Source organism: Hemitrygon akajei, chromosome 17, assembly GCF_048418815.1.
Source record: "Hemitrygon akajei chromosome 17, sHemAka1.3, whole genome shotgun sequence".
Lineage (NCBI taxonomy): Eukaryota > Metazoa > Chordata > Chondrichthyes > Myliobatiformes > Dasyatidae > Hemitrygon > Hemitrygon akajei.
In genome coordinates this window covers 29,522,306-29,537,456 of record NC_133140.1, presented here as the reverse complement: position 1 = coordinate 29,537,456, position 15,151 = coordinate 29,522,306, and the positions used below count along the sequence as shown (strand labels likewise).

Below are 15,151 nucleotides of genomic sequence, written 5' to 3'. Positions count from 1 at the left end.
CAACACACACAAAATGCTGGTGGAATGCAGCAGGCCAGAGAACATCTATAGGAAGAAGTACAGTCGAGCTGAGACCCTTCGTCAGGACTAACTGAAAGAAGATCTCTATCTCTTCTTTCAGTTAGTCCTGACAAAGGGTCTCAGCCCAAAATGTCAACCGTACTTCTTTCTAAAGATGCTGCCTGGGCTGCTGTGTTCCACCAGCATTTTGTGTGTGTTGCTTTCTATGTAATTCCACTTATATGCAGGGCGCACAACAGGTCCTCCAAAATAATAACACTGAGGACTTTAAAGTTAATGGCCCTTTCCACCTCTAATCCTTCAAAGAGGAATGCCTCATCGACTTCTGGTTTCCTTCTGCTGAAATCAATAATCAGTGCCTTGGTCTTGCAGACATTGAGTGAGAGGTTGTTGTTGTGGCACCACTCAGACAGATTTTCAATCTCCCTCCAATATGCTGATTCAACACCACCTTTCATTCAGCCTATGACAGTGATGTCATCAGCAAACTTGAGTATGGCATTGAGCTGTGCATAGAAACACAGTCACGAAGTGTAAAGTGAGTAGAACAGAGGGTAAGCACACAGCCTTTTGGTGTATCTGTGCTGATGGAGGTCATGGACGAAATGTTTTTGCCAATCCGAAGTGACTGGGGTCTGCAAGTGAGGAATTGAGGTGAAAATCTTGGAGCTTATTGCAGTTTTGAGGGGATGATAGCATTGAACACTGAGCTGTTGTCGACAAAGAGCATCCTAATGGATGCATTTTTGCTGTCCACATTTTCCAGGGTTGAGTGAAGGCCCAAGAGTTGGCATCTGCTGTAGACCTATTGTTCTGTTAGGCAAATTGGAACGGATTCAAGTCACTTCTCAGGCAGGAGTTGACGTGCTCCATCACCAACCTCTCAAAATTCTTCATCACTGTGGATGTAAATGCTATTGGATGATAGCCACTGAGGTTACCATGTTACTTTCTTCTTCTTAGGCACTGGTCTATGCGAAGTCTGCTTAAAACAGGTGGGTACCTCATACTGCCAAAGCAAGAGGTTAAAGATCTCAGTGAAAACTTTGCCTGGGTTCACCCTCCAGAAGGCTGCTCACACATCAGCCTCTGAGATTAAAACCCAAGATCATTAGGGGCTGTAGGAGTTCATGACGGTTGCACCTTATCTGATCAAAGCAAGCATAGAAGGCGTTGAGCTCAACTGCAAGTGAAGCCCTGTTGTCACATACCGAAGAGTCTCAGCCCTAAACGTTGACTGTACTCACCCCCGCCCCAATAGATGCTGCCTGGCCTGCTGAGTTCCTCCCGCATTTTGTGTTTTGCTATAGTAAAGTCTGTGACGTCCATGGAGTATTCATTCAAATCACAGCTGATTCCCTAAGCAAGGCCCAATCCACCAACTCAAAACAATCCTGTAGCTGCTCCTCTGCCTCCTGTGACTACCTCTTTGTTGTCCTAATCTCTGGAGCCTTGCCCTCTAGCCTCTGCCTGTATACAGGTAAAAGGACAGCCAAGAGATCCAATTTACCAAAATGCAGACTGGTAGACATTCATTATCTTAGTACAACAGTGGTCTCGTGTGTTGGGACCTCTAGTGCTACAGGCTGTATGCTGGTGGGAATTGGGCAGGGTTTCCTTGAAACAAACCAGTTTGAAGTTCCTGTGATTTGAGATGCATTGGGATGGACTGTTTCTTGATTGGAGATGGCATCATGAGGAAGATAAATGACAATGGGGGGAAAAAGTGACTGTAGTTCTCAATTATGCAAATCTTATTAACAGCACAACCACTCTGATCGGATAATTGATCATGAGGCACAGTTGTAGGCCTGATTTAAGAGACTATTTTAAAAAATATAACAAGTCCTATGCAGGCGCAATCTTCATTAATGGAAGAAAGATTTCTCAATGCCACTGCTCAATGAACATTATCTGATTGGGAACACTGCTACTTTTCTAATTAAACAATACATATTTTAATTGTAAAGTGTGCAATATGCAAATCAATTTAAACCACCTTCAGGAATAAAACTAGAAGATAAAACAAGATGAGTCCAAAGGTTCTGTTAGTCACCAACCTACATTTAAAAAAAACAGCTAGTCTACACAACACACTCAAAATGCTGGAGGAACTCAGCAGGGCAGGCAGCATCTAGGAACAGTACAGTCGACGTTTCGGGCCGAGGCTTTCAACCCAAAATGGCGACTGTACTCTTTTCCTAAATGTTGCCTGGCTTGCAGAGTTCCTCCAGCATTATGTGCATGTGGTTTAGATTTCCAGCATCTGCAGGTTTTATCTTGCTTGTACCTAGTCGACACATCTGGCCCATTTAGACCCATTAAACCAGATTAACACAACCAATACTTTACATCTCATTAGTACATACACAAACTCAGAACACCAGAATTAAAGAGATTCTGGGAATGACCAAGTCAGGGACACTTTCTTCTCAATGCCCTAAAGAAAATCAAGGCCAAGTAACATTGCACATAAACCTGTTTGCCATTTGTACCAACAAGAAGTCTTTTGCAAACGTTCAGTTATGAATGTCTGCGAGAATCTACACCACTGTTCAAACTGGTAATGTGCACTATAAAGATGCACAAAAATCTCCACAATTTATTAAACCCACACCACTTATCAACATGCTGTATTATGTCCATTAAATCAAAACAATTGCAGGTAGATTTTCACCCTGTGGCACAATTCTTTCAACCTTAAAATTAGATAGGAAAACTTTAAAATCAGATTTTGAACATCAATTTTAAATGTTATTAAAACACAGTGCACACTCCCATTTGCGATCATTGCTGTCATCCTACTTATCAATTAGAAGTTCAAAATTGAACCTTTTGCTTGACAGCTTCAAAAGGAAAGCTCTTGAGAGGGAAGTTTAAAAATAAAAACCAATAAAATCTGGGCTGGCACAAGATTTTTAAGTTTTTGCCCATTATTAAAAGTAGAATTCCAGTCAGCTTAGTCTCACGTATCCTATACTGGCGATTATGGACAAAAAGGGAAAAACTACCAAACCTAAAATGGCATTTGTCCTTCAGTTTGGTTAATTACAAACCTAAAATGGCATTTGTCCAAACACGAGGAAATCTGCAGATGCTGGAAATTCAAACAACATACACAAAATGCTGGTGGAACACAGCAGGCCAGGCAGCATCTATAGTGAGAAGCGCTGTCGACGTTTCGGGCCGAGACCCTTCGTCAGGACTAAAATGGCATTTATCCTTCAGTTTGGTTAATTACAAACCTAAAATGGCATTTGTCCTTCAGTTTGGTTAATTAATACTTAAAGCATATTACAGAAAGCTCACATATTTGGTCATTATTTACTGCAACACTCGTAGTTCGAGTTTTCATTAACTGGACTACAGATAGACTGCATAGGCTCAATGGTACAAACCATATGGTTAACAGATTAGAAAAGGCAAAAAAAAAGCAGCTCCAAATATCATATGTCTAACTACTGCAATAAATGCAACTGTAAGCAAGTACTTACTTTATTTAGAAATACAGCACAGAACAGACCTTTCCAGCCCAGCAAGCCTTACCACCCAGCACAACCCATCTATTTAATACCTAATCACAGGACAATTTACAATGACCAATTAACCTACTAACCAGTTGTCATCTTTGGACTGCAGAAGGAAACTGGAGCACCCAGAGGAAACCCATGCAGTTCACAAGATAACTTCTTACAGACCGAAGCCATAATTGAACCCTGAACTCTGGAATGCCACAAGCTGTCAAAGCATCATGCTAACTGCTTTGATACCGTGGTGCCTACATTGTCACGTATGACTTTTGATGTCAACTACTGATTCACAAACAGTTTTCAATGTTTAGATGTGGGCAAGTGACAAACTACTCAGCTTGTGGAACTTACTACAGCTAGTTGAAGTAATCTCAAATCTCATGGAAAAAATTAGGTTCTCGACTTCCATCTTACAGACTTCTCCACAATATATACATGGAGTAATACAAAACTCAATTTATGATGCTATCAGAGCATCTTGAATGAGATATGAAGCTTAAATTATCTTTGAATACTTGCTCTTCTACTGCTAACATAAGAACTACTAGTGATTGGCACCTGGAAGCCTATCTATTAATTCACACAGAAAGCTGAAGTGTTTAGCTTAAACACTCAAAGTGATTTTCAGCTTAGATAATATAAGGAATGAACAAGTACGAATAGGTTCTCAGAATAAGGCCAATGGATTAATGAGAAGAACAGTAGTGGAGTGGGAGGCAAAAGCACACAATTTTCCTCTAGCAGAGAAAATCAAGTCTGCTGGCAGAAAGCAGTATAGCAGCTAAATTAATGGTTTATCGTCTTTCTCACATTTCATTGGCTAAGTATTAACATATTACCTATGTGATGTAATTTAGTTATGTAGTCTATTAACTAATTAATCTCTAAGGAATTTTCTTTATCTTATGAAAGTGAAAGTACCTTTTTTAAAATTCATTTCTTACACTCTTCAGTATTAATTCCCCTCCTAACATCGTTTCTCAGCTATTTAGTTTGCTTCGTATTTGTATATTCAGCTGTACTCTAAAATCAACTGAAATCAAGACTACTCACCATTTTTGATTCCCAGATGAACCCCAAGGATCAGAAATTAAACAAAGATCCAACAATGACATAAGGTAGATGAACTTGCAGCAGTTACAGATTACATGAATGATGTTATGGGCATCACTGAATCATGGCTGTAAGAAGATTATAGCTGGGAGCTTAAATTCCAAGGATACACATTGCATCTTATCAAAGGATAGGGCAAGAAGGCAAGTGTATGGGGTTGAGTGGGATCCGTAAAGGCAGAGCAGACACAATGGGCTGAATGGCCTAAGGGCAGAGGAGGAGTTATGGCTCTGTTGGTAACAAAAAATAAAATAAAATCATTAAAAAGAGGTGACACAGGATCAGGTGTTAAATTGTTGTGGGTAGAGTTAAGGAACTGCAAGGGTAAAAAGACCCTGATTGGTGTTATAAAGACCCCCAAACAGCAGTAAGGATGTAGTCCACAAATTACAATGGAAGATAGAACATGGATGCCAAAAGAGTAATGCTACAATAGTCATGGTGAGAATGTGAAGAGAGTAAGGGGTACGTGTAGAAGGGGTGGGCGAGGGGTAAGTGTAGCAAAATATGTAGACAGGACCAGGGAGAGAATACGTTATTGGGGAAGTAGCTAAAGTAAGGTGCCAAACAGCATGTGGCTACCACAAAGAAAAGGGAACCTGCGACCACAAGACAATGTGTTTGGCAAAGTATTTTGAGCTATATACCTATTTTGAGTGTTTGCTTGCGTCCATACCTATTCCAAGTATTACGCTTGCGTCTAAGCTTATTCCGAGTATTTCGCGTGCTTAGCTATGCAATAGCCAATCAATCAATGAATTTGAATTGGTAACCATATTTGCGAATGTAGTACCCTGCTTTTGGGTATAAGTATGACCTTTGTAAACCGACAAATTGGGAGTTGGCTACCATACGCCCGAAGTGCGTGGGGCTGTGAACTCCTCTCTGAATAAAAATCGTTTCAGAGGTAATTTCGTGTCTCTGGTGTTTTTCCTCAACTGAGCAGGTTAATAATTTCAGGTTGACAATGGGGGATATTACTATGCAGGTAGATTGGGAAAATCAGGTTGGTGCTGGATTTCAAGAAGGGGAATTTCTAGAATGCCTATAAGATGGCTTTTTTTTTGAGCAGCTTGTGATTGAGACCACTAGGGGACCAGCTATTCCGGATTGGTTGTTGCGCAATGAACTGTAATTGATTAAAGAGCTTAAGGTAAAAGAACCCTTAGGGGTAAGTGATCATAATAAGCTTGAATTCACCCTGAAATTTGAGGAGAAGCCAAAGTCAGATGTATCAGTATTACAGCGTAGTAAAGAGGCACAAGAGAGGAGTTGGCCAAAATTGATTGGAAAAGAACACTGGCAGGGATGACGCCAGAGCAGTAATGGCTGCAATTTCTGAAGCAATTCAGAAAGCACAGGATATATACATCCCAAAGAGGAGGAAGTATTCTAAAGGCAAGATGACACAACCGTGGCTCACAAGGGAAGTCAAAGCCAACATAAAAACCAAAGAGAGGGTATATCATAGGGCAAAAATTAGTGGGAAGTTAGAGGATTGGGAAGCTTTTAAAAACCAACAGAAGGCAACTAAAAAAGGGTAAGATGAAATACAAAAGCCAGCCAATAATATAAATTATAACATTAAATATGAAAGATGATACCAAAAGTTTCTTCAGATATACAAAGTATAAAACAGGCGAGACTGCATATCAGTCCCCTGGAAATCGTTGCTGAAGAGGTAGCAATGATGGGCAAGGAAATAGCAGACAAACTGAGTAAGTATTTTGCATCAGTCTTCACTGTGGAAGACACTAGCAGTATGCCAGAAGTTAGAGAGTGTCAGGGGGCAGAAGTGTGTGAAGTTGTCATTATTATAGAAAATGTGCTTGGGAAACTAAAAGGTTTGATGGTTGATAAGTCACCTGGACTGGATAGTGTATACCCCAGGGTTCTGAAGAAGGTGGCTGAAGAAATTGTGGAGACATTAGCAACGATCTTTCAAGAAACACTAGATTCTGGAATGGTTCCAGAAGACTGGAAAATTGCAAATGTCACTTCACTCTTCAAGGGAGAGGGGCAGAAGAAAGGAAATTATAGGCTAGTCTAACCTCAGTGGTTGGGAAGATGTTGGAATCATTTGTTATGGATGTGTTTTTGGGGTACTTGGAAGCACGTTTTCTGAAGGAAAAAAATTGCCTGACAAATCTGTTGGAATTCTTTGGAAAAAACTTACAAGCAGGTTAGACAAAGTAGAATCAGTGGATGTTGTGTACTTGGATTTTCGTAAGGCCTTTGACAAAATATCACACATAAAGCTGCTTAACAAGTTAAGAGCCATGGTATTACAAGAAAGATACTTGCACAGGTAAAGCAGTAGCTGATTGGCAGGAGGCAAAGAGTGGGAATAAAGGGAGGTTTTCTGGTTGGCTGCTGGTAACTAGTGGTATTCCACAAGTATCTGGGTAGGGACCAATTCTTTTTATGCTATATGTCAATGATATGGATGATGGTTGCCAAAGTTTGCAGATGACATGAAAATAGGTGGAGGGGCAGGTAGTTTTGAGGAAGTGGAGCGGCTACAGAAGGACTTAGACAAATCTGGAGAATGGGCAAAGAGACAGAATACAGTGTTGGGAAGTGCATGGTCCTGCAGTTTGGTAGAAGAAATAAAAGCGTACACTATCTTCTAAATGGAGAGAAAATCTGAGGTGCAAAGGGACTAGGGGACTCCTTGTGCAGGATTCCCTAACAATTAATTTGCAGGTTGAGTGTGTGGTAAGGAAGGGAGGGTAATGTTAGCATTCATTTCAAGAGGACTAGAATGTAACAGCAATAATGTAATGTTGAGGTTTTATAAAGCACTGGTGAGACTTCACTTGGAGCATTTTGGGGTCCCTTAACTTCAAAGGATGTGCTGACACTGGAGGGGTTTCAAAGGAGGCTCACGAAAATTATTCCAGGTTTAAATGGCTTAACATATAAAGAGCCTTTTGAAGGCTCTGGGGCTATACTCACTGGAATTCAGATGAATGAGGGGTGACCTAATTGAAACCTGTCAAATGTTGAAAGACCTTGATAGAGTGAATGTGGAGAAGGTGTTTCCTATGGTGGGAGAGTCTAAGACTCAGAATAGAGGGGTGTCCTTTTAAAATAGATACGAGGAGGAATTTCTTAGGCAGAGAGTGGTGAATCTGTGGAATTCATTGCCATAGGTAACTAGTTATATTTAAGGCAGAGGTTGATAGATTCTTGGTTAGTCAGGGCATGAAGGGATCCATGAAGACAGGAGATTGGAGCTGAGAGACAAAATGAATCAACCATGATGAAATGGCCAAGCAGGCTTGATGGGCAAACAGCCTAATTCTGCTCCTATATCTTGTGGTCTTATGAAAAAAAAGCTGTAAACTCAGCTTGTTTGAATTGTGTTGTTTCAGGAAGGAAACCATTTGTCCTTGTGTGGCTTAAACTACTTAGGACTACAATCTCAAGTCAGTGCAGTAGCCTCTTAACTATTGCCTCAAGTGGCAATTTCAATTTTATTTAAAGTGCTATTCTAGCAATCCAAGACAGCAAACCATAAATCAGGTAATAAATACCAGTCTAGTCAGAACAGACATTCTTTGATTTTTTTAAAAAGAAATGTTACAACTGCCCAGAAATGCCCATTTTTCAAAAATCAACCGTCCAACCCAAAACAGGAGAAAATTCCACCCATTGCAGCAATGGGCGTATTTCGTTCATTTTAACCACTTGTACTTGTTTTAACTCAATTTCACCAACAAGTAATCATCAAACCCAGATTCATTCCAGTACACATAGCTCTGCATCATACAAACAATATCAAAATTACAAATTGAGAGCAGCTCTACTGAAAGGAAGGTCGCTTACACTTTTTTTTAAAGTTTACAAATTTCCAGAGTAAAACAAACTCTACTTTTAGCACTAGAACTGCCTAGCCATACATTCTATATCATAAGATAAAGCCCCAATGTTCTAAGTTGGCAATGAGGGCCAAACAAGTCCTGTTACACATATAAAAACCATGTATTTCAGTTCAAATCAATAGATTTTTTCTAAAAATATTTAAATTGGCTTAAACTTCATTCTCAAATAAATGCCTTTCCACACAAAATGGTTGAGAATATCAGCTGCATTGACATGGAGGTTAGATAATTATGTGTGGAAATGAAAAGTTAAAAGAAAGGAATGATTCAAGGATAAAAACACTCAACTGGTCTTTCTAAATTGTAAAATTCCACACAAATTAAAAATACTACAATTTCCATCAATTATTTATAAAATCTATTTTGCTGTTATTTTTCAAAAAATTAATGCAATTTTTACTTCATAATTTTCAGGAAAAATCATAGCTTTATCATTACAAAGCTACTGAAGTGAAACTATAATCAGAAGGAGAAAGAGGTGGGGTATTTAAGAAATCTGAGAAATCAGTCAAATAATTATTCTAAGGGAGGAAATGAAACCAAGGACGTATGCAGAGTCAGTGACAGATCCATGAACTTCAATTGTGTTCACAGCAATGAGTGGGGCTATTAGTGAGATGTCTTATTTCAAACCTTTATTTTGTATATTCTAAGCAATAAGTCACTGAATTAGTTATTTTATTAACAGTTTGTAGTTAGTGACTTTAGTTCAGTTCAGAACTTACCTGTTTCTGCCATTTCATGCAAAGTGATCATTGAATATGGAGGCTCTTGATCACTAAAAGAAACAAAGAAATAGTTCAGCACACTGTACCAAAAGCCACAATCCCCAAATACTATCATTGCAACAGGAAGCCTGGAAGAAATCTTAACAAGAGTTTTTATTAAATTCATGGTTTTCTTTCAACTAAAAGGGGTGTACTGTACAACAATGAGTCGTCTACAATTTGTAGGTTTAAAACTTTATTTGGCCAAATACGATTAACTGAACGAGCCTTTTCAGGAAGAACAATGATGATACTGGCTTTTCTTGAAAATCATAAATATGCATTGGTAATCATAACTGTAACCCTCTCATCAGGGCCCATACCCAACTCTGCTAATAACCAGGCAACTCGGGTGAGAGGGCCACCTTTCATAAACAATACATGTCTGGGGTTGGTATGATTTTGGGTTCAACCAAACAGGAAAGTTAGGATGTTATTCTTAAGAACATAGACTGTAGCAAATACCATGTAAATACTGCCCGTACACAGTTATCGGTAGCCCAAAAATGATAGGTCACACACAGTGTAAAATTATGAAGTATATTTACCAAATTTTCAACTTTAATAATAGTTACAGAAAAAGAAATAAAGAACAGCCTATTACAGTTAAACCAATCCAATGTGCACATAAACGTTGGAGCTCATTCTGGAGTGGATGGGGAAGTATCTCTTTACTCAGGCGCTGGATCCACAGCCCGCATGAAAGCACCCACCCACATTCTGAACTTCCCTCAAAGACCATCTCCCATCAACTGGTTCTCTCAGGAGTATTGGTCCTTCCTGCTTGGAGAAATCATCCGAACAAAGCACTTCTTGCAATGGGGATTCTCCTCCCAATGGCATTTTGTGGCATCTTCCCTAGTGTCCTGCTCTGTAGCTCCCACCAAAGAGACCCCAAACCAGATTACTGTTCTTCAGAAAACTCTTCCCCACAGCCCTCTAGAAACTTCTCTCACATCCCACAATCTGATTGGTTGACACACTTTCCTAAGTTGGACAAAATGGCTCCTCATCTTTAGCCAAAGCCGAAACACCCTTTCCAAAAGGGCAAGTTCCTCTTACAAAAAATAGCAGTAGAAATCTTAACCAGAGCATTACATAACAAATACACCTGCACTTTACAGATAATCACAATTAAATTTGGTATGTTGCAATTTATGTGATGTAAATGGAAGCACAAAATGATCAGGAACTGAAACATTTAAGTATTATACTAGACAAAGAGTGGCAAAACTTCTTGGGAACCTTCTTATGTCCAAATTAGCCATAGTCTTTAAAAAAAATTCTATCACTTGCCATGGTAATACTGAGCAGAGATCATCATTGATCAGTGAATTACTAATAATTATGGACTTTAAGGAAAAAGGACGAGTCCTGTTGCTTATTTAAGTGCATTCATTGTTTTATTATTTTAAAAATTGTAACGACAGATTGAACTAAATGAAATATTTTAGAAAACGTGTCCAAAAATTAATATTAATCCTTTCAAAAGATCATTGAAAAATAACAATTTTTAAGCAATAGAAGGCAAATAATTTCTAAAGTAAGTACATGTTTGGCACAGCATTGTGGGCTGGAGAGCCTGTATTGTGCTGTAGTGTTTCTATGATTCTAAATAGTATTATTACAGCTCATAAAATAATAAATGTTAAAGTTAAATAAGCTTTTTTTGCATATTTGTAAAAGATTAAGGAAAATAAACACTTTTTACTCAGAGAAAACACAAGGAAATCTGCAGATGCTGGAAATTCAAATAACACACACAAAATGCTGGTGAACACAGGCAGCATCTATAAGGCGAAGCACTGTCGATGTTTTGGGCCGAGTCCCTTCGTCAGGGCTAACTGAAAGGAAAGACAGTAAGAGATTTGAAAGTAGTGGGGGGAGGGGGAAATGCGAAATGATAGGAATAAAGAGATCCAGAGCAGGCAGAAGACCAGAGCGGGGTGTCCATGAAGAGGAGAAGGGTTGAAGACGGGAGAAGGGGTCATTGGTGGGGGTAGGAGAGTCCTTGCCAAAGAAATAAGCTCGGAGATGGAGCTGGTTGAAGGAGAGTTCAGTGTACCCGGTACATAGTGTACCCAAACTTCAATAATTTCTCTTTTGGCTCCTCCCACTTCCTCCAAACCAAGGGTGTAGCCATGGGCACCCGCATGGGTCCCAGTTATACCTGCCTTTTTGTTGGCTTTGTGGAACAGTCCATGTTCCAAGTTTATACGGGTATCCATGCCCCTCTTTCCCTTCGCTACATCGACGACTGCATTGGTGCTGCCTCCTGCACGCATGCTGAGCTCGTTGACTTCATTAACTTTGCCTCCAACTTTCACCGTGCCCACAAATTTACCTGGTCCATTTCCGACACCTCCCTCCCCTTTCTTGATCTTTCTGTCTCCATCTCTGGAGACGGCCTATCTACTGATATCTACTATAAGCCGACAGACTCCCACAGCTACCTGGACTATTCCTCTTCCCACCCTGTCTCTTGCAAAAATGTTATCCCCTTCTCACAATTCCTCCGTCTCCGCCGCATCTGCTCTCAGGATGAGGCTTTTCATTCCAGGATGAAGGAGATGTCTTCCTTTTTTAAACAAAAGGGGCTTCCCTTCTTCCACCATCAACTCTGCTCTCAAACTCATCTCTCCCATTTCCCGCACATCTGCCCTCACCCCATCCACCCGCCACCCCACTCGGGATAGGGTTCCCCTTGTCCTCACCTACCACCCCACCAGCCTCCAGGTCCAATGTATAATTCTCCGTAACTTCCACCACCTCCAACAGGATCCCACTACCAAGAACATCTTTCCCTTCCCCCCCCCCCTTTCTGCTTTCCGCAGGGATCGCTCCCTACACGACTCCCTCATCCACTCTTCCCCCCCCCCCCATCCCTTCCCACTGATCTCCCTCCTGGCACTTATCCTTGTAAGCGGAACAAGTGCTACACCTGCCCTTACACTTCCTCCCTCACCACCATTCAGGGCCCCAGACAGTCCTTCCAGGTGAGGCGACACTTCACCTGTGAGTCGGCTGGTGTGGTATACTGTGTCCGGTGCTCCCGGTGTGGCCTTTTATATATTGGTGAGATCTGATGCAGACTGGGAGACAGTTTCGCTGAACACCTACGCTCGGTCTGCCAGAGAAAGCAGGATCTCCCAGTGGCCACACATTTTAATTCCACGTCCCATTCCCATTCTGATATGTCTATCCGTGGCCTCCTCTACTGTCAAAATGAATCCAAACTCAGGTTGGAGGAACAACACCTTATATACCAGCTGGGTAACCTCCAACCTGATGGCATGAACATTGACTTCTCTAACTTCTGTTAATGCCCCTCCTCCCCTTCTTACCCTATCCCTGACATATTTAATTGTTTTTTTTAATCTCTCCCTCTGCCCATCACTCTGCCTGTTCTCCATCTCCCTCTGGTGCTTCCTCTCCCCTCCCTTTCTTTCTCCCGAGGCCTCCCGTCCCATGATCCTTTCCCTTCTCCAGCTTTGTATCACTTTCGCCAATCACCTTTCCAGCTCTCAGCTTCATCCCACCCCCTCCGGTCTTCTCCTATCATTTCGCATTTCCCCCTCCCCTGACTACTTTCAAATCTCTTACTATCTTTCCTTTCAGTTAGTCTTGACGAAGGGTCTCAGCCTGAAACTTTGACAGTGCTTCTCCTTATAGATGCTGCTTGGCCTGCTGTGTTCCACCAGCATTTTGTGTGCGTTGTTACTCAGTGACACATCTGTTGCTATACTAACGGTGATAAATATTTCACATTCGGCTTGTATTTTGTTGTTTTGATTGCTATGTACATAGTACCGGTTGCATTAATAAGTCTACTCCCATAATTCGACCTGACCAAGGTCATCTCTGAAAGCAATGCCTCACATAAATATACATGGAGACACTAAACTACATTTAGTATTTACCCATTATCATTGAATATCCAGTGCTCATACTCAAATGACGGAGAAAAATTATACACAGAGCAAAGCCTATGCCAACTAGCCCAACCATTTACAATCCAAATACTGATGTGTACACCAGGTATGCAAGGATGTTCATGCAATCATCTAGCTGGCTCTAAACCTCTGAAAACATCTCACTGCTATTGAGTTGTAAAAAGTTATTCAATGTTTCATTTGGCAGTAAAGATAAATATTACCCATCTTTTTTTAAATTTTGGGTGGAGCTTAAAGAATCGAGGGCAGCACTGCACAGTGTGCCAACAAATTCTTTGCGTGTGTCATTTTGGGGATGCATATTATAGGCTCGCTACACCTTTCAAATCTCATTGTTCAGAAACATTTCCTACTTAATTAAATATATTAAAATGCATCAAGTTGTTTGTATTATCTAAAGACAGCCCAAGCCTCATAACCCTGCCTATGAATCTATTCCCTTTCCTTTTAAATCTTTTTATTAATTTTTAAGCAAACATAAATGAAACATGAATACAGAGAGCTTGAGAGAACATTGTTAATAGTTTAAGTAGACATTCAAATATATGATAATCAATATATATAACCTCCCAAACTCATAGTATTTATGAACAAAAGAAATTTTAAAAAAAACCCAAAAAAAGAAAAAAAACACTAACCACCATGGGCCATTGCATAATGTCAAATATATACAGTATTGCCAATAACTCCGAACCTCCATCCAAATAATTAAGGATAATAAAAGTGAGGTTTTGAAAAAGACAATTTAACTCATGAAAATGTTGAATAAATGGTCTCCAAGTTTCTTCAAATTTAACTGAAGGATCAAAAACAACACTTCTAATTTTTTCTAAGCTCAAATAAGAGATAGTTTGAGAAAACCACTGAAATATAGTTGGAGGATTAATTTCTTTCCAATTCAATAAAATAGATCTTCTAGCCATTAATGTGACAAATGCAATCATTCGTCGAGATGAGGAGGATAAATCTATTCCCATTTAATTACATGAATCGTCCCTCTAGTTTCAAGAATAAACATATCAGATTTCTCCTATTGATCAATATTTAACAAGGTCTAAAATATACTTTATAACTTGAAAAGGCATCACCCTAGATGTACAAGTCATTACTTGTAAATGCTTTAATTGTGTGTTTAGTTGCAGCAGACTTTTAGTTCAATTTCTAAAACATCAGCCTTTATTCAAAAGACAATACTAGGCTCTTACATATTGCATGTAATTCATTTCTTCCCCCTTCCTTTTCAACCAGACAAGGACATGACTTGATCATTACTATCCTTTGTGCCCAGTGATGGAGGTTTAATCCTGAACAAAGGTACTGCCCAAGTAGTTTGTAAGTTCTGTGACCACAATGGCTTCCTTTGGGTATTCAGACTTTATATCTCCCAAAGGAGTGCAGGTTAGTAGGTAGCTTGGCCAGTATAAATTGCAACCATTGTGTGGATGAGCGTTAAATCCTGTTGGGGGTATAGGAGGGCAGGGGACAAAAGAGAGGGGGAATAAAAAAAGGATTAAATGTCGATTAGTGTCAATGGGAGTTACGTGGTCTGTATTTCTGTGCTGCATTACAATTATCAACACTGCAGATACTCGAAGTAGCAAGAATACATTCATAGTTAGTTTTCAGCAAACTATTGTTTGAATCATATGGAAAGACAAATCATCAGCTCAAGCCTAGTGCTTACTATAACACAACCAAATCCTCATCAAGAGGCTCATCTGCCAGGCAGACCTTGTTCCCACCTTACCTTCTCTTTTGATTCCTCCTACTTTCTACAAATCAAAAGAGCAGCCACAGGCATTCACAAATCTTTTTGCTGGCTACATGTATAGTGGCGTGCAAAAGTCTGGGAACACCTAGTCAAAATTTCTGTTACTGTG

General features: G+C 40.0%; 1 protein-coding gene across 1 annotated transcript in view; it reads right to left on the bottom strand.

The window, feature by feature from the left end:
- Positions 1-15,151, bottom strand: part of rspry1 (ring finger and SPRY domain containing 1) — a 63,088-nt gene that overhangs the window by 29,365 nt on the left and 18,572 nt on the right. The window contains exon 2 of the mRNA XM_073069849.1: positions 9,277-9,329. Coding sequence (XP_072925950.1) covers positions 9,277-9,329 — 53 coding nt within the window. The remainder of the gene's footprint in view (positions 1-9,276; positions 9,330-15,151) is intronic.